Source organism: Nicotiana attenuata, unplaced genomic scaffold (genome assembly GCF_001879085.1).
Source record: "Nicotiana attenuata strain UT unplaced genomic scaffold, NIATTr2, whole genome shotgun sequence".
Classification (NCBI taxonomy): Eukaryota; Viridiplantae; Streptophyta; class Magnoliopsida; order Solanales; family Solanaceae; genus Nicotiana; species Nicotiana attenuata.
In genome coordinates this window covers 144,284-165,351 of record NW_017671799.1, presented here as the reverse complement: position 1 = coordinate 165,351, position 21,068 = coordinate 144,284, and the positions used below count along the sequence as shown (strand labels likewise).

Genomic DNA, 21,068 nt, shown 5'->3' with positions numbered 1-21,068 from the left:
AATCATTAATATCCAATTTCTTTTGCTTTGCGAAACTTATTTTCCCCCTTGAGTAAAAAAGAAGACCTCTCTTTTCACATCAATTTTACTTGCTATTTACCAATAGGTATGTGTGTGTTCAAACACAATCTATCATTGCAAACTGAACCTGATGAGGGGGGTTGTAGAAATGACATCAGGTAGGCACTGTAATGGGCTGCTATTTAGGAATTAACCAGCATGTCCTGAATTTCAATTTTTCAGGACAAAAATGTTCGGAGTTTTCCTGGCTATTTGTGCACTTGTACCTGGAATGCGTTTCTCTTAGCAAGTTCGTAGAACCAGCACTATATTTGTTCTTTGCTTATCCAAAAAAAACATGCAAAAAATTTGCGCACGCACAAATGGGTCGATAATGACTGTTGGAGCTTGGGGGAGGGGAGGTTTGGGTCAACAAGTTGGAAAAATACTAGCTACTCAAAACTGAATTTATGCTGTCAACAAGTTGGCATTATGACATTTGGCTGCATAGCCATTTCCATAATTTGATATTTTCTATCTTGATCTACATCAACTTTTGGGTACATCCTCAATTTCTTAAGTGTACTCTCAGTCATATCCTTGACAACTTCACAAAGATGAGACGACATTCTCGGTTATTTCTCTTGATGATTATAGCTACATCATGAGGCCCAGGAAGCAGGTAGCATCAATCTCCAACAGAAACTACTACTAGCACATATGTTACACTTTTTTTTTTTTTGGCCAAAGAAAGAATGATAACATCTAACCTTTTGATAGACTCTTGCTGCCATATACAGTTTGTTTTGAGTAAATTACACTTTTGGCAAGAATCATATCTAGGTTATGTACAATAATTTTCACAAGGGACCCAACTTTGAAGAGGCTTCCCAACATTTTTCGGCATGGTGGTGAGCCTGTAAGCTGGCATTCTCGTTTGTGCTAGTAGTATGCCAACCAATGAAGCAAGAGAGCAACAACACAAGACTTATTTTTTCTGGAAAGTTACCAAAAGGACAAATGCTACGCAGCGACTGATAACACCAAGAAGCAGGAGTGATATTAAGGAAGGATACCAATGATCAAGTGCATAGCCCTTTTGCTTTAGTGCACCGCATCTTGTGATCAGCCACACTCCAGAGTACCTAAAACCGCGAAAACAAAAAGCAAGAGAAAAAAAAAAGAAATTAAAATCTACCCTGGAATGAATAGATCAACATGCGGAGACTTGTTAAATGCCTGATATCAGGTGCATTTGATATTCAACAGCTGATGGCTAGTGATTTACTAATACTCTTAACTTTGAGCAAGTATTAGTTAGTAAGGTAGCCAAAATGCAAGAAGAATTTAGATATAATGGGATCATGGGAGAAGGATACAACAAACCTCTTTGCATTTGCAATTATAAATGCTTCCATGGCCCACTTTGTATAGCAATAATCTCCTATTTTCCCCATTATTGAGCTACTGTCCTGTCTTGCTACGAGAGTTAAAACAACTGGTAGCAACACCGACAACTGAAAGACAAATTAGCTTGTTAGTAAAGAATGATGGAGATAGAGGATAATGGCATAGAGATGAAATGTATTTCATGATCAAAGTTCCAAGTACACACCAGTTGAGCTTGACCAGGGTTGAAGTAGATGGCAAGTGCATACGCTATCCCAGTAACACAATATACAACACAAAGCAAGACGATATAATTATCCAAAATCGAAGATCTTGGATTATTGAAGAAGTAGAACATTGATAGATAAACTGCAGGCTTTATAATTGTGCTGATATGGTCAATGGTATCCTTAGCCATAAAATATGCCAAACTGCTCATGCCGCATGCACTCTCTCTCCAGTAGTGTAATTTATCTAGAGAAAATGATCTCAAAGCCGAAATCTTGGTGAGAAGAGCTGGAAGAAAATTTAGGAAGATTAGAACTAAGGGAAAGTAAAAAGTTAATGAAGATAAATGAGAACTGCCAATAACAAAATTTTCATATAATAACCATCAAACGATAAGGTATCAAAATTCGTATTTTCTGACACCTCGACAGTTCTCTATAAAGTAAATGCCACTGTTTCAAGGTAAAATTCACCATGCCAAATCCATGATTCAAATTCTCGGTCTAAACTTTAAACCTACATTTCCAAGAGAATTTCTGGGCTGGGTCATGGGCGAAGCCACACTTTGCTTAGGGTGGTCAATTGACCACCCTTTGTCGGAAAATTACATTGCGTATAAAGGTAAAATATTAGGTTCTAGAGGTACAAAACACCCTTTGTCGGATTTTTTTTTACTTATTTCAAGTTTGAACACTTTGAAGAAATTTCTGGCTTCGTCACTGGGCTGGGTGTGAAAAATGTTGTAACTTCTCTTTTACTCTCTAACTTCTGCAATCTGTTGTACTATCTCCTTTTCTGAGATGCTTTGTTTATTTGAGATTTATTATTTCTTACTTCAGGTAAGCAATAAAGAATGGTTATTAACAGTAACGAGGTTAAAAAAAAAACTGCAATTAATTTCTTTATTTAACTTTAAACACTTTGTCAGTTCATGGCGGAAAGTTTTACACTACACATGCACAGTATGCTAATCTTAGATCTGTGAACCTCATTATCTGTAAAAAGATTTACAAAATGATGAACTGCATGAAATAAATCATGATTTTATTTTAGCACGTTTCGGGAACAGAGTTCAAAATATGATATTAAAACTGAGTGTCCCAAGTTTGCAAATGAAAAACTATCAACTGTCTTTAAGTCATTAATTCTCCTTAATAAAGATGAAAAAACTTAAGTATATACACTGTTCCAAGGTTTTGAACTTACAAACTGCAATGACGGTGTAAAGGTACCCCATAGTTCCGAAGGTTTCATCACTCACTTCAGCAAGTGTTCCCAAACAGATTCCAGCAAGCAATAGAATAAGAAAATCAACTGCTTGCATCCTGGCTTCTCGCAATCGCTGCTTGCCGACTCTGACAGTATGCAGCATCATAGATGCCAATGTCAAAAAAAATGCAAACTCAAAACAAAAGAACTGTACACGTATTTGAATATAGGACAGCAAGCACAAGATAATCAAACACAAGCACACAGACATCTTAAACAATAATTAGAAGGTATACGACTGAAAAGGAGAGAAATTTATCATTACCTTCCAAGGAAATACTTATATTGGAACAATACACCAGGGGTTCTCCGATTGGACAAGTCCTTCCATGCCAAAAAGTTGTATCGCATGCGGTCTTTCTTTTGTTCAACGTTGGATTTGACCTCTGACCACATGTCTCCAGTAAAAGATTGATCGGAGGTAGCAGTTGCAGGACTTGCTCCATCAGCTGAATTTTCTCCAACCGAAGATGCTCTTGAACCAGAAGAATCTAGCATGTCTGGTGGTACCGGGTAACCATTATGAAGCATCCATCTGAGAGGAAGATCTTTATAGTTCACTGCTGTGCTCGGAAGTTTAACAATTCCTTCTAAAATATCAATGAAGTGATCAGGAGGGTTAACACGATCAGGTACAGTTATTCCAATGCCTGCAAAGTACTCTTCAACTGTTTTCACTGGTCCATGATATACTGTAAGGCCACCCTTGGCGAGAAGTATCAAATCGTCAAACATCCTGAACAAAGTATAGCTGCAAAAGAAGAAGTGATTACTGAGATAAGGTGTCCATGGTAAGGTCCGATTAGCAAAGATATCTTTTTTTTTAAAAAAATTTATTACATAGAACCAAAATGAGACATTGTCAAACCATCCAAGTTGCGGCTGTTTTTCTTGCATCTCGGTTTGGTTTAGCTACTTTTTTGTACAATCCTTTCTTCTGAAAGATCCTCTCCAGAAGAATGGTGGAGAACAGCAAACATTAATGACCTTTTGGATGATTAACATTTTTTCAGAGGCTTGCTTATCAAAAAGACATTTTCCAAAGGCTTGAGTGACTGTTTCAGCGTGTAGTTACACATTTAAGAAGACAGATCCCACTCGCTGAAAGTAGAATTCCCCAAAAGCCACTAGTTGAAACTCACTAGCTACATGTTAGTCCAATTAGTCCATAAGAACATCAAGCTCTTTATTTGACTTTTCATCGCTGTAGGTCAAAAATAAAGTAATTTGAAAGGCCATCATTACGCTGGAGGAAAAAACTACTTAAATTTATATGGTTATAATTCCACATGTTTTATCGTTGCAATTCGTTTAACGAGTGCGAGGATAAACAAAAAGATACTGCAACAGATAAAAGTCAATGTGATAACCACCAGGGAATGCAGATGGAAGAAGAAACAGAGTAAGACCAAAGAAAAGAGGCCATCGTCCGCAACATCACCTTGGTTGGTGCACCACCATGCATATATTCACTCCTTCAAGAGCTTCACGACGGAGTGCTCTAAGCAATAATTGAGATGAAGAGCTATCCAAACCAGAAGTGGGTTCATCTAAGATTAACAAAGAAGGTTCCATAACCATTTCCAGCCCAACATTAACTCTCTTCCTTTGACCCCCAGAGATGCCTCGCTTCTCCACCGTCCCCACAAGAGAATCTCTCACTGGTTGCAATCCCAAGGACTCTATGACTCTTTCAACAACTAAAACCTTTTCTGGTTTAGGCAAATCAGCTGCCAATCTGGAAGAGTGATTCAATAAAGAAGAGCAGTCAAGCGTCAGATGAATATAGTATCAAAAACAGCAATGCTAACAAGTAAAAGCAGTAGAGCAAAACTAACTTCCTTTTGGATAATATAAGCTGGTCATATCTCTGCCTAGTTTGTGTTTAACAACAATAGAAGGGACATAGATTTCTCACAAGAATACTTTGAAATGTTATGTGAATGCATAGCTTCAGACTAACAGAAGTATGACAGCATACCTGCACCGAGCACTAAACCAAAGATTCTCCTCCACCGTTAAATTTCCGTGTACTATGTCATCTTGAGGTACAAAGCCAATAATTTTCTTGTATGACTGCATCGGGTCGGGCTTCCCATTTATGAGAATCACACCAGTCGTGGTACACCCAGCAGCCTTACCAGTCAATGCAGACAGAAACGTTGTCTTTCCAGCACCAGATGGACCCATAACAGCAGAAACACGGCCAGGTGATAATTTCCCTGATACGCACCTCAATAAATGCTTGTTTTTCCCCTTCAAAGTAAGTGTCAAATCTTTGAAACACACCTCAATGGGAGGTCTAGTTCTTATCTCAATCTCACTTGCCATTGAGATTACACCAGAAAAGGTCAAATTCTTATTCTGCTCCTGCAGAGCTTTTTCTTTTTCAATTTGACCATATGCATATTTAAAGATTTGACTCTTGGTATGCAACTGTTTAGCCTTAGGCTTTTTCGCATTTTTGTCCCCAACCTGCTCAGGTGTTTTCATATTTTTGTCCCCAATATCAATATTGAAACCGTCATGACTATCAGGATCTTCTTCAAGCTCTTGAACCATCTTTGTGAGGTTGGTTTGCTTTTTAGCTTTGGCATGAGACATACCTAAGGGCAATGGGGGTAAGGCAGCTTCTGAACGAGACCTAGCATGACTGGGCGCCTTATGCGGGTCCTGTTGACTTACAAATTTTTTTCGGGAGAATGTCCTTGACAATTGAGATTGTAGACCAGTTGCATGCTTGCGAGCAATCTCTTTAGCAGATTTCCATTTCTCACGTGCCTGTACGGTCTCCCTTGCACTTTTTGCTGCACGTTCCCTGGACTTTGCTTGTTTTTTCTCTCTGCTGCTCAGCACTTGGCCAGAACAGTTGTATATAATGAGAAGTATAAGAGTGATTGCACCCTATTAGAAATGGAGAGGCCAGTTACATGTTGCAACCTGTGTGAAATCTATATCTTATCCCAACTAGGTAATAAAACATGCATGTTCGAGGCTGAAGCATGACTAGTTTACAGAAGTCATATCTATTAGATATAATGCCTCTGAAACACAAAAAACTCAGGACAGATGAAAGTCTTTTCAGATTAAAGGAGACTTGGAAACTGATTACCTAAGAACATGTCATAGTTCAATTGACATATTCAAAGAACTTTCACATTTTGAATCTCTAACAGATATCCATTGCAAACATACACGTGTTTCAGCAAATGCAGCATGGATCTGATTATTACAATGAAACATGAAGATCAATTTGACGTTCATTCTTGATAATTAGTGATGTACAGACTCTTCAGAGATAAAAAATTATGAATTCCTTAGGAATTACCAAGGAACCAAAAGCATTTGTTCCTTCTAATGTATCCATTGGGAACTCCGAGAAATGAAGTTAATTAAATTAGAAAACTTGAAATGAGAAGAAGAAGCAAGTTATCAGAGAAGCTTTTTGGTTAGTTCTGAGTTGTGACTTGTTACAGATGAAATCCAAAGAGAAGGAAAAGTAAGATGTTCTATCTTGTGCGATCTGTCCTTTTAGGTTCAGCTGCATTATTTATGCAGCCATTACTCCACTATCATTAAGAAAAGAGGAGTAGAAGCTACGTCAAGACGAATCCCTCCCATTTCCTCCTCCTTTGGTAAGGAAATAGCGAGCATTAGCTGAAGGCAGATCTTTCTTTTGCTGGTTCAGTTCTGTTCTTTTTGGCATGCATTTCTCACTTTCCTTCTCCCACTACAAGCCTAAAAAATTAAGACATGCATGGCCATACTAGCTAACAACCCAAGAGCATTATTTCAAAAGTAGAAACCTACACAGAGCATTAATATTTCTACAGCCTAGGAGTGAGGAGATGACTTACAAAAAACATAATACCATAAGCTGTGATATTTTGATTTGCTGTCTGTGATTCACAAATAGCTAATTTATAGCAGCCTGCATGTCCATAATAATGATGATGGAAATGTTCAGACCAAAAAATATTTCCACAAATAGAAATGGAGAAGTACATGCAATGAGTTCTTACTTAAGATAACTTTTCATCTTGTGGTATTATCTTCAAGTTACAAGTAACACATACTCTGTAGCATGACAACTACAAGATGTCTCATCTCAGAACGAGTTCAAAGAAATCTATCTCTTAGTAGAGAAGAATGTGAAGCACATCCCACCACCAAAATAACAATCTTGGTAAGGTGGATGTCCAATATGCTCATATCTTGATACGTCCTGCTCATTTCTAGTAGTAGTTATTGGATATCCATCTAATATATTTTAACAGTACTGGTAGCCTAAGCAAAGAAGATATTGGATATGAAAGCATGCAAAATTTGTGTCCTAGTATTCTTTTTTGTATTTCACTTTGAAGATAATTGTCTTTCTTTTTCCTTTATTTTGCTTTAGATGTATGGTACAAGTGAGACAGCAGAACCAAACAGGAAATTTTACTAGTACTATACATCTGGAAGGATCAAAGTTAATCCATGATTTATATTTATTGAAAAGTCAAGAATAAGAAATGAAGCAACACAGAACTCAGTACAGAGAAAAAACAGACTGTCACATGAGATGAGGACTTACTTGCTTGAGATGTAGAACCAGCTCTACAGTAATGGCTGGAAAAAGCATAAACAGACAGCATGATAAGTGAATGGATTAACATGAGCTTCTAATATGAGCAAAAGTATCCACCAAGTTAAACAGAAGTAGCACTTTGCTATTTGCTGCCTAAACCAGCAGAAGAAAAAGAGAAAGCACGCTAAGATACATGTTCTCCGGTTTTGGGATAAATATAAATACCCTTTAGTGCAAGGAATCTTCTCGGTAGTAGTTGGACAGTAAAATCCCGCTGAACAAAATAGTTCAGTAGTACTCACAAAATCACCCCAGACATCTGCTCCACCACAACTATGATTTGACTGTCCCGGAGGAGGTTGATAACGATACCTTCATATGTTGAGGCAGGCAACATTAGTTGAAGGATGCAAAAAATTCTGGTCAAGTAAGAATAGTTAAGTTCTCCAAAAGATGTACGAAACTTACGGGTCACATGCACCAGTATCATTATTGAGTTTTGAAAGAGGACAATACGCGCCTAATGGGCAGGCTTCAACCGGAAAATAGGAAAATGAAAACAAACATAAATTTGTGATTGTTTATTAGAGAAGCAAATTCATCACTTCACAAAAATTTGTAGAAATCACCTCAGAATAAAATAAAATAAAATAAAATAAAATAAAATAAAATAAAATAAAATAAAAAGAAAACAGTATGTCTTGGTATTAAGCAATTCTGAAATGTTCGAAAACACCATGTCTTGATATTAAGAAACTCCGAAATGTTGTTTGGTCTAAATTGATTGAGCTTTCGTATCTACTTCGGATAGCAAACCAGGTTTAAATGACTATAAGCTAATATACTTGTAGATACTTACGTATCATGCAGGTGAGACCACGAGGACAGAAGAAACCTTCACAACAAGGTTGACAATCAAGAATTCTAGGTGGCATTTCCTTTGTATTTTTAAGGTCAACCTGCATGTCTTTTCCAACACTACAAGCCCATCCTGGCTCACATCCAGAAGCCCATGATACTAGATTACAATTCTTGTTAGGTTTCAGGTTTCCTCTTCCAACGCCTTGCGTTAAAAGTTGAGAATAGAACTTTACCTCTGCTGCTGTACACAACCGCTTTATTACATCACCTATTGGACCAACAAAGACATTGTGAATATGAAAATAAAGACAATATAGAAGAATCCATGCCATTGGAAATAGAAGCAACTAAATATTAAATGCTGTACTTGTGGAATTAATATTGATCACCACAAAAGTGAACTTGCTATTCAAATGTTTACCAACCAAAAAACTCATATTATTAGCTTATCAGAAGAAGTAAGCCCACATACTACATCTTTTCACAAGTTTCTGAATTTTAACTGATGCACATCTTATAGAATATCATGAACTAGACCGGCAGGCTTCAAACTAGAAAAGATACAACCTCAGAGAATCTTATCCAGCAAATTAGTACCTTTTGTCTGTCTAATACATGCTGTCAAAAAATCTGTGTTGTCTGTAAAATTAAAAGCCGCGTTCCACTCAGCATCCCTACAACACGATCAGAATTCATCAACTGGTAATTAGCTGCTTTCAAAGTTCTATAGATGAATTGTCAAGCGAAAAAGTAACAACCAAAGTGAAATACGATTTAGAAAAGCTTTCAAAAATTGACTTAATGACATAGGAATTGAAGAATGTGCCTTTTTCTAAAGCAACACAAAGATGTTTTCCGAGACATATATTCTATTATGACACAATTTAAGAATAAAGTACTACTAAGATAGTAAGAGCACGAACACGAAGATTTACATTCTAATAGTACGGTAGGGGTTATTATGGGTTCAACAGTACCGGTAAGAATAGGGCTTTGAGCAGGGAAGAAGCTATGTTGGCCCAAGGGTGGTCAACTGAACACCCTTTGCCGAAAAATTATACTACGTATAAGGTAAAATATTACTTGTTATTGATAAAAAAAAATAGACTTTGAACACCCTTGCATAGCCCACTGGCAAAGGGTGTTCAAAATTTGAACACCCTTATTGAATTTCCTGGCTTCGCCACTGGCTTTGAGAGTCCACGCTACGTTCATCGTCAATGGCGGAGGCAGGATCTCCACGAAGGGGGTTCAAAACAAATTTTTTGTAGCTAGTGGGAATTGAACCCATGACCTTATGTAGATTTTGAACCCCCTTGACCACTAAACTATACTTTTGGATTGTGTTAAAGGGTGTTCAAAACTTAATATATAGAGGTAAAAAATAGATTTTGCCTTATGTATACAGTGTAATTTTTCGACGAAGGGTGTTCGGGTGAACACCCTTGCGCCCCCCTAAATCCGCCCCTGTTCATCGTATCATATGCATCAAATCCTAATCAATTTAGGTTGACCTTTTTTTATGACAGTGTTGTCCATAACTATTCCCCCAGGCACCTGCTACCTCTCACCAGTGGTACCAAGTAGCTCTATCAACCAAGGCTTGGACAGATGAGAATAAATCACCCAATGTTTTTTGCCTAGCTAGGATTTGAACGGTTCTCCTCCCACTTCATTGACCAAATAGCCCACACCCTTCGCTACAGTTAGGTTGACTATGAGAATCTTCACTATCCTTGTCACTCTATTTAAATCCGTCACAATCCGATATTCAATAACTTAGGTTTACTAAAACTAAAAATTATCTACATATTCAAGTAACATAACAAATTATAACAACTTGATTAAAAGACTCCTAATGAACATTACACCTAAAGTAAGTCTACTACAACCATGCTCATTAATTGAACTCAAACGCTTGGGGTTCCTAATATCCTAAGCAGTTTCATAATACATTGAATTGGCACGGATCAAAAGAAATAGTTTAAGTTATATATACTGTTAGTGTAACGAAATTTGTAAACCCAAAGATATCCCCAAGGAATAAGCCTCCATAAAGTGGGATTTGTATTCTTGAAAATAGAACATATTGCCTACTATAGCCCATAATAGTTAAATGTGATTCTTTACAAAAACATGCATGCATGAAGAGAAATATTATAGAAAATGACTTTACACATCTTCGATGCAAAACCCCAATTCCTTGGTAACGCCAGGGTCAAACAAGGAGGTGAAATTGCTGAAACTGCTATATAGGACCTGGGTCAAGAGCTGGGCCGACCCGGTGTTACCAGTCTGCTGTGCTGTCGCGATGTAATTCGTCGAGATGATGCAAAGCAAAAAATTGGCAAGCACGGCATTTTTGTATTTCTGCCTTTTTTGTCTGCACATTTTCATCAAAAGACCATCACAGTGGATGGATTTTTCAGGTGAAATATGGTAAATTTTGGTTGATGAAATGGAGAGAAAGTTAGGGTTTGGATATGGGGAAAGGAAAGAGGAAGAAGGAGAATGGTGATTTCTCGGAGGGAAGAAATGGCGGGGAGGGGAAATAGGAGAAGAGGAGAGAGATGTCATGATTTTGTATTATGGACCGTTAGATTAAGCAACGGTATTTCAAACCATGTGAAAATGGACATAGTTCTCCGTCATACCAATGACGAAATTTGGCAATCATTTTTAATTAATTTTTCAACTCTCCAAGATTTTAATACAATCATTATAAGTAGAATTCTAACACTGATTAATAATAGAATGCGCTAAGAGAAGGTTCATCTCAACCAATAATTTTCTAAGCGAAACATAAATATATGAGTAAAAACTCATTAAAATTGAAACAAATAGAAGGCCTGAACCCATAAGTTTAAAAATATAATAGGTACAATATTAAGAGGCTTAAATGTTAAACCCGTAAATTTTAAATTTTGGATCTGCTTCTCACTCTCTTGAGACATTTGCATATATACCCATTTTTGGGATAACCATTGAATTTATACCCGTATTGCACAAAACTTTACAAAGTGTACCCGCTCGGATCTGAAGTAATTCAATCTCTTCAATGCAACTTCAGGAATCAAATATGAAGTTATCCTATATTTCAACTGCAACTTCAGAAATTCAAATCATAAGTAGTTAAAGCTCTTCAAAGCAACTTCATATTTCGAATATGAAGTTCTTCTATCTTTCAATTGTAACTTCAGAAATTCGAATCTTAAGTAGTTCAATTTTTAAATACAACTTCAGATTCAAAATCTGAAATCTTAAGTAGTTTAATTTTTTAATACAACTTCAGATTCAAAATCTGAAGTTCTAAAACATAAACTTGTTTTTCGAATTTCACAATCCAACACACAATTCAATACTCAAATCTACTCCAAATTAATGAGCTCAAATCTGAAACATAACTTTCAAAATATCATAAAGAACAAATCTCAATCACCAAATTGTTAAAACAATAATAAATTTAACAAACCCATTTTGCAACTAGGAAGAAGAAGAAACCCTAACCACAAGGAAAAAGAAAGCAGCAGTGAAGAAGAAAAGAAGTTACTAAAAAATTGGATAGCAATTAAACTTTTTTTAAAAAGTAGGTACAGATTCAATCGACGACGCAAAATTGATTTCTACATGAAAATTTAGCGACCCTCTTGACGTTTACTTGTAATATGAAAAAAAATCATTAGATTAGTAAGTAACAAATAATTTTCCTATTTTTTTCCTAATAATTTGTTTAATGAAAACCTTTGTATACTCACCCTTCCACTTCATCCTTCTTGTTTCTGTTTTGTTTGAACCAAATTTTTAGGGGCACTTGAATTTGGGGCCAAATTTGCTACTTGATGAACTATTGGTCCCTTTATATGACTTCAACAAATTTCATTTTGCTAAAGATCTCAAACTAAATTAATGGTATCTCATAAATTTTAGAGTATTTTACAGATCGGACTACTCTTTGGATATGTGTCTCTCATTCCTTTAGTTGGGAACCAAATTCAATTTTTTTTAAAAAAAATATGAAGATGAGAATTAGCCGTGACTTAAAATGCTTGAGTTTTCACCTTTTTTTTTGGGTTTTTTGGGGATATGATGAGCATCCCAAAAGGTGTTTTCTGGGCGAGCCTATATATATATATATATATATATATATATATATATATATATATATATATATATATTATATATATATATATATATATATATATATTTTTGCCGCTAATCACTACTAGAAATCCGCAAAAAATCGACCAAAAGTTGGTCGGTTATGGCCAATTACCGACCAAAACGCGACCATTTACGTGTAGACAGTATTTTGACGGTCGGAAAAGAAAACCGACCAAAGTTGGTCGGTCAATTAAATTTAAAAAAAAAAATTGCAAAAAATACCGACCAAAGTTGGTCGCTATTTTAATTATGTAATCAAAAGATTCACCATCTGGGAATCAAACTGGGGTGTGTACTGTGGCAGGATATTATTCTATCACTAGACAATTAGTGCATTTGTTTTAAGATTGTCTTTTTATTTATTTATACTCTTTAACTGTATTTTCGCACGAAATAACCGACGAAAGTTGGTCGGTTTTACTAAAATATAAATTACCGACCAAAGTTGGTCGATTTTTTAAAATGATCGACCGAATTGGTCGATTTTTTAATATTAATTTTTATTTATCTTATTTGATAAGTCGACCAAAGTTGGTCAGTTTCTTGAAAAATAAATTTTGCGGGACTCAAAAATATCCTGCATTTTTGCGCCAAAGAAAACCGACCAAAGTGGTCGGTTTCGTAAAAAAAAATTAAAAAATAAAATATTTTGAAAAACCGACCAACTTTGGTCGGTTTTTTAGCCGATTTTTTGACCTACCAAAGTTGGTCGATTTTTCTTGGTGGGTTTTTGCGAATTTCTAGTAGTGAATGAAGCCAAAATGAGTAAGTAAAATAATTTGGTTCCTCATATACTAATCAAGCCAAATGGAGTAAGTAATTTATCCAGTTTTTCCTCTTTCAAAATTGCTACTATGGTAAGAACGCATATTTACCACTACTATGGGAAAGATAAATAAATAAAAAAGGATAAGAAAAGAAAGAAAAAGAAAACAATAAAGAGGATGATGCTTCTACTGTCAACTCAGCTTATATTTTTTGTCTACATCGTCCATGTTTGGGCAAAGATGAGATGGTCCACTTAGCCAATTGTTGACGTTTAATACATTTTTCATGGTACATAAATGACAAGTGAAGCCAAAAATCACGTAGGAAGGAATCTATTGGGCCATACAGTTTTGACACAGTTACCCACAAAAACAAAACTATTTATCATTGTCTACTCATTTATTTTTCTACCCATAAACTAATTATATTTCCTACCCATAATAGGTTTTGTGGGGATTTTTCTCTTTATTCTCCAATTCTTTTTTATTTCTATGCTTCTTTTCTTTTCTTTTTCTTTTCTCCTTTTCTTTTTTCTCGTTTTCTTCTTATTTTTTTCTTTTTTCCTATTCTAATTTCATTTAACTTCTTTTTTTATATTCCTTTTCTCTTCATAATCTAATTTCATATACTATTTTCACTATTTTTATTATTCTTTTTTTATATATATATTATTACTAGAGAAAAATCAAATTGTGTACCAATTAAATGTAGCTAATACAACCAAAAAAATATTAACTAACATTTGATACCAGTATAGTATATAGTTATACCAACAGGGTATACAATTGTACGTAAAGAGTTAANGAAAGCACTGGAAGAAAGCAAGTGAATTTACGGGTAATAAGTATACTATTATAGTATATTGTATACTTTTACAGCATATTGTTACGATATCTTGCATATTATTACAGTATACCATAACAATATGATACTATAATGGTATACTGTTGTAGTATAAGTATATACTCCTATAGTATATTAGTATACTGTAGCGGTATACTATTAGGTAGCAGTGTTTTTCTTCGATTATTACTATAGTTGTGTTCTTCTTTGATTTTCAACTAAAAATTTCGATCTCAATCACCTCAAATCAGCTCTAAGTCACGACCAAACTAACTCAACATTTAGTTACAGTTGCCAATCAATATTTTAATCATGCCAGTCAAAATCTAATCAAACAATTACAAACTCGACAAATGCAATTTATGATTTTCAAGTTTCAAGGTCTTTCAATGGTTGATCTAATTTTTCTTATAATAAATCACTATGAACTTCTCAAAAGATATTAGAAATAATTATTTGTAACACTGCACGTACAAAATAGTTATTTTGCTTATCATTAAACCATATCAAATTTCACTCATTAAAATCACAATAAAAAACTGTGCAGTGACTCGAACAAACACAAACACTACGAGAAAACATGAGATATGTAAGACGGAGATAGTATTTTGTTGCTGGAAAAAGAAACAGGAAGAAGGGAAAGGGGAAAGGGAAGCTTTAAGGAGGAGAGAGGTTGGTAAGGCAATTGACAAATGGGTGGAGAAGTAATAATTTTGGTTGGCTTAGATAGGTATAGTAATTACTATTAAAATGGGTAAAACCGGATTATTATTTTGGTTTAGTGGGTAGTTAGTGTAGTTTCCTCTTTTAAATTGCTAAACTATTTCAAAAAGAATTTAGTGCATGTGTTGACAGATTCCATTATATATCATATTAGTCAGAAATTTTGTGAAGAGTGTTCAAGGTTTTATATATCTTTATGACAAGTATTTTTTGATATGTATATGTAATATAATTTTGTATATACTCAGTATAAAATTTTTGATGAAAAATATTCAATTGAACACTCTTTATTCAATATGGCTACGTCATTGGTCAAACTAAATAATGACCGTATTGATTAATTTGTAAAACAATGAATTTAAAAGGTTCCTATTAAACTAGTAGCAAGACTAGAAAGTCTAGAATTGCGTTAAGCAATTGAGTGATCTGATTAGTCTATGTCTTTTTGCCTGATATCAAAGTTCAAGTAATATAACCATTCAGAGATTTTGGCCATGGATAATATCATTTCTTAACTAAAGATTTTGAGTTTGAAGCTTATAAAGTGAAAAATCTCTAATATGGAGTGATTTCCCATATCAAAGTTCTACACATATGAGAATCTGAATTAGTCCATGCGAGTAAAATATGCACATTTTGCACAACTTGAGACGAACACCAAAAAGGAAGAATGTATAAATGTGTGATCGATAATAATATGTAGACTTTAAGCAGAGATTGCAATATCAAATCAAGAAGTAACTTATCTTGGTATATTTGCATTGGTATTTTATATTTTATCACCTATAAAAAAATCATAAAATCTACATAAATAAAACTTATGCATGGATGGTACGAATAGAAAAGATTTATAATAGACCAATTTTGTTTTATAGGAGTAATTGAACATCTTATTAGTAATATATGGAGTAGCATTGTTTTTTTTTTTTTTTTTTTTTTTTTTTTTGTTTCATAACAAATCAAGCGAGTCTAATTCAAAATGGTACTATTATTATGCTTCCTTGAAAAGGGGGAAAAAAGTAGGAAAAAAGAGAAAACTTAACGGCAGCATCATGTAGCGAAGGCATCTAGCATTTCAAGCTCCGACAACATCATGATGGTACGCGGTTATCCGTACCCGTAAACAGGAAAGTGAAAAACAGAAGAGAGAGTTGAGGAAAAAATATCATAAGAAAAAGGATTTAACGCTCACTTTGTTCCGATTTAGAGCCCATTTGGCCATAAAAAAAATTTCATTTTTATCAAAATTTTCCTACTTTTTTTCGAAATCTTTGTTTGGCCATACAATTTTCGATTTTCACTTGAAGATGAATTTTGAAAATTTTCGAAAATTTAAAAAACTCTAAAAAGTTATTTTTCAAAATTTTCACTCAGATCACTTACAAAAATTCAAAACAACCAAATATTATATTCATGTCCAAACACAAATCTAATTTTTAAATACCATTTCATTTGAAATTTTTTTTCACTATTTTTCAGAATTTTACAATTCTTATGTCCAAACGCCCACTAAGTCGCGCCATCTGATTGAACACAAAAAATTTTAAAAAAATTATTTAAAACATATAATATCAAACAAATCATATATAAATTATCTCATTAATTTAACTACAAAAATTATTATTAAATATTCTTAAACAAAAAGTATGATAAAAAAATTTAATAGACTAAAAATAAAAATATGACATACAAATTAGGATATATTAAGTAGTATTCAATTTTAATATAAAAGTTTTACTAATAATTTACTCAATTATACTTCCTCTGTCTCATATTTTCTTTGTGAATAACAATGATAGCTCCAATATATCTTTTTTATTCAAAAGATAATGAACATTTGATATATATATATATATATATATATATATATATATATATATATATATTGGACGACCACCAAATTCACTCTCTCTTAATTTTCTTCAACATGAAAACCCATAACCCTACTAAGCTCAAAACTTCACCAAATCCACTCTTTTCTTGTGGTTTCTTCCGCCGTTGTATTCAATCCGTTCTCAGCCCTACTACCACCACACCACCCACCCTCCCCATTTCACTTTCCGACGACCCACCGGACCCAACTCCGTTACCGTTACCATTACCGCCACCTCCGGCGAGTTCATCGGAATCTTCATCATCTTCTAATAGTACTTCACAGAGTTTCACTCAATGGAGATTTCCATTACAAAGTTCACCATTTTCACACACTAATTACACACAAGAACGTCCACCAAGAGAAGACATGCAGATAACGAAAAGTAGACCTCCGGTTTTGTGCACTAATTTGGAGGAGCTATTCCACGTGGCGGAATTACAGTTGACTACTTGTTCCCACTTGGACAAGGTAATTTGTTCGAATAATACTTCAAATTTTTCACAATTTGTTAGTCAAAATGAAAATATAAAGGTATTTAAATTGTGCTAATATTTGGATTTTTTTCGAAATTTTAGTTTTATAAGCCTATAAATAAGTGAGGAGCATATAGTCAACTAGTTCAACTGTACTAGTATTTTCACCAATTTTATATAGGTAAAAAAATGAATAAATTTTCAAAAATATTGAACTTTAAATCTATAATTTTTAAATGTATAATGTTCTCTCTAATAAAATGCTCGAAAGTTAAACTATTCAAATTTAAATCCTAAATCTCTCTCTCTCTATATATATATACAGATTTTTTATTATATTATTATTATTATTATTTTCTACAAAAGTATAAGATTATGCTCAAATTGTTCTATTTTTTAAGTTTGTTAGTCGAAATAATAATACAATGTATATGTGTTCAAATTGTGCTGGTAATAGTTTTGAATTTTGTTTGAATGTACGCCTATAAAAAGGTATGTTGATTTCTTTTTTAAAACAATACCAAAATAATTTTTAAATTTCTTTAGCGCTCCTTTAATTTGTTATTGTCCATTTCTCATTTACATCTACAATAAGGTTAAGGCAATGCACATGCTGGAGCATTCACTTGTTCCAAACCCAGTGGCGGCGCCCGTTGACGGCGGCGGAAATTCGGTGACATGCCCGGAGACAGTGATGAAAGGGGTAGTGGGGTGTTTAAAGGACAGCAAAATATCAAAATCAGCAAGCAAAGTTTTGTTAGCACTTTGTTTGTCGGAGAATAACCGACACGTGGCGGTCGAGGCAGGAGCTGTAGGGGTAGTGGTGGAAGTTTTGTCGGATTTGGAAGTTGCGGCGGCGGAGCGGTCGTTAGCGGCCTTGGAACTGCTGTGCACGGTGGCTGAAGGGGCGGAGGAAGTGAGGATGCACGCGCTGGCGGTGCCGATGATGGTGGAAGTTATGGGGAGATTGGAAGGGAGTCGAGGGAAGGAATATGCTATTGGTGTGTTGGCGGTGATATACGGCGGCGCGTGTGATGGTGCGCCGGTGAATGCTCCGCCGGAGGAGGTGGCCCGTGCGGTGATGTTGGCTTTGCAAGGTGATTGTAGTGCTAGAGGGAGGAGAAAAGGGGCCCAGCTTCTAAAAATCCTGCAAAATTATGGACGACCCGACCCGACTGGGGAAGAGGAGGAAATGGAGCCCCGACCCGTTTGAAACCTTGTTTGTTTTCAACGAGTAATGTTTAACTAGTAGCTATGCTGTGTGTGAAAATAGCAATTTAATTTCAGATTTTTCTCTTAATAATTTGTTATATATTAGTTTTAGAGTTTAATGTAAATACTGAAAAATTGAAATCTTTACTTCTTAGAAATGTAATTTCTCGAATAATAAGTTTTGACCTTGAAATATAATAGTACAAACCTTGATTTATAACAATATATTATGTTATGCAAGTAAAAACCCGTTACATGGATGATTTTACTCTCACTGTCTCTATTTTCTATTTGTTTTATATTTCCATGGAGGAGATTAAAACGATTTCAATATTTTTGACATGAAATATTGACATATAGGTGAAAATTTACTAAATTTTATTCAGTATTATATTCTAAATTCATAATGTAATAAGTTCGATGCTAAAATATTTAAGGAACTCATAAATTTAAATTTTAATACGTGTCTGCTTAGTGCTTTTTTAATTTTGTCAATTTTAACTTTCTTTAAAAAATTTATTTGGTAACAATAGGTAGAAAATAGAATTGAAATAAATATCAAAGGAGTATAGTTCTAAACCTTAAAAAAAAAATATCAATTGTACAATAGATGGCCTATAGGAGTCTTAGAGCAACGGTCAAGTTGTCTCCATATGATCTATAAGCTACAGATTCGAACCGTAAAATTAGCTACTAATGCTTGTATCAGAGTAGGCTGTCAGTATTACACCCCCTTCAGGTACGGCCCTTCCTAGGACCCTGTGTGAACGCAGAATACAAAACTAGGACCCTATGTGAACGCAGAATACTTTGTGTACCGAACTGACTCTTTTTTTTTTTTTTTTTAACAAAACATGGACGGATTTTCTATACACTATATTAAAGTAGAATCAAATCTATAATGTTATTCCCCCGAAAGAATTAAATAAGAGGGTGTATCTACTTTTCCATGCAATAATATAAGATATAAAGATTCTTGGATTATTTTCCGCAGAATTAAATCATTATCTGAAACTTACAATAGATTATGTTGAAAAAAGTGTTAGAATTTTTGGGACAGCTTCACGTGGTGGTGGGGTTGATATAAACTGCATGCAGTACTGTATAGTCTGTAATTTTATTTCTCAGAGTTTGGTGAGGCAGAAATGAAGTTAGGTCATCATTCATCACTACTGAAAAAGTGGGACATTGCAGAAAGAGCAAAAGAGTATCAGAACTTTATATTTTTTCATACACTGAAATAATTTTGTATTTGGTAGTTAATTTGGATTAATCTAGATTTATGTTACATAAGCCTGCAACGATAAATTTGGATTCGATCGCGTGACCTATAAGTCATGGATTCAAGTTGTTAAAACAGTCACTAATGCTTGCATTAGGGTAGGCTGTCTACGTCACACCTTTGAGGTACGGCTCTTTCCCAAACCCGGCATGAAAGCGAGATGCTTTGTGCATATAGCTGCCCTTTCCAGGCTCAGTAGAGAGGATTTTTTTTCAATTTTTTTTATTGTTAAAACTTAAACTCGAAATCTTTGATTAAAAATGAACAAATCTTTTAAAAGCGGGATGGTTTGTGCACTTGCTCTTAGTTATTTTGTGTTGTTATTATCGAAGAGCGACAAGAGCATCATACCTTTATATTTTACCCTCAAAGTAATCGTTGAACTTAATTAATTTTTAATTGTTATAGTTATGGAGATTAAACTTTTGTTTTCTCAAAGTCATTTTGAAGGAGCAATACGCTTTTGTTTTTGTTTTCCTTTTTCGATGAGCCCCTCAATATTACTCGTAGAGAGCAATTTTTTTTTTAAATAAGGATAGTGTCCAAATCAATTTGCAAACGCCTCAATTATTTTATTAGATATATTTTGTTAGAACATGCGTAGCGGAAGCAAGTACAATCAGGCATCAATTACATGTAAACTAGACAACGCAATAATAACGAGATCAGGAACACTAACCTCTTGAAATAGTTACACAAATTTTCTAAGCAGCAAGAATCTAGGGCTGTAGTCTTCTGCTATATGCCTAGTAAAACCTTGAACACTTTTGCTTTTGGGTGGGCAAGAACAATACAACTCTAGGGTTAGTTAATAGGAGAAACCTGTCTTCCTCTTGTATTGAAAAATACCCGAAAATTAAGCCCTAAATAGGCTTAAAATCGTGTGGATCAGGATTCTATAATTGGTCCGTTCAATATACACTGAGTATACTAGCACAAGAAGTTGGAGTAGACTTACTCCCATAATCAAGACAAATTATACAATAATCTTGTGCTACAATCATCAAAATATTTTGTCCGATAATATCTTCGATTGTGAACATATTTTATTAATTATGAGAACCAACAATTTAATCTTCTGTGTATGAGCTAAGACTCCATACACTAAATTGTCTACTACATAATCAAAAGGACACACATGTTACAAATGATCTATTTAAAATAGTGCTTTATTGAATTGAATAAATTAAATAAACAATTGTTTCATAAAGAACAAAATATAATACTATGTCTAAACCGCATGGTTAATAGTATATCCCAACAATCTCCCACTTAGACTCATAACCATGCGTCTAATATTTTAACACCCATTCCTTCTACATGCTTGTCAAAAATCTTCTGTGTCAAGCTCTTTGTAAACGGGTCTGCCAAATTATCCTCCGACGCAATCTTCAACACTCTTGCATCACCTCT

General features: G+C 34.4%; 2 protein-coding genes across 2 annotated transcripts; one reads left to right on the top strand and one right to left on the bottom strand.

Annotated features, from left to right (window-relative positions):
- Window positions 1-443: 443 nt before the first annotated feature.
- LOC109210296 (ABC transporter G family member 28-like) lies at window positions 444-10,980 on the bottom strand. Its single transcript, XM_019373699.1, has 14 exons — window positions 10,494-10,980; window positions 8,915-8,991; window positions 8,316-8,585; window positions 7,925-7,988; window positions 7,682-7,828; window positions 7,463-7,497; window positions 6,744-6,817; window positions 4,868-5,790; window positions 4,328-4,624; window positions 3,152-3,637; window positions 2,824-2,972; window positions 1,616-1,905; window positions 1,387-1,517; window positions 444-1,145 (listed from the first exon to the last, which is right to left on the bottom strand). Exons 1-14 carry the CDS (start codon window positions 10,892-10,894, stop codon window positions 989-991), a joined length of 3,501 nt encoding a protein of 1,166 aa, XP_019229244.1. The 5' UTR covers window positions 10,895-10,980; the 3' UTR covers window positions 444-988.
- Window positions 10,981-16,712: 5,732 nt separating this feature from the next.
- Window positions 16,713-18,579, top strand: LOC109210293 (U-box domain-containing protein 1). The gene is made up of 2 exons (XM_019373696.1): window positions 16,713-17,156; window positions 17,757-18,579. Exons 1-2 carry the CDS (start codon window positions 16,740-16,742, stop codon window positions 18,372-18,374), a joined length of 1,035 nt encoding a protein of 344 aa, XP_019229241.1. The 5' UTR covers window positions 16,713-16,739; the 3' UTR covers window positions 18,375-18,579.
- Window positions 18,580-21,068: the final 2,489 nt, after the last annotated feature.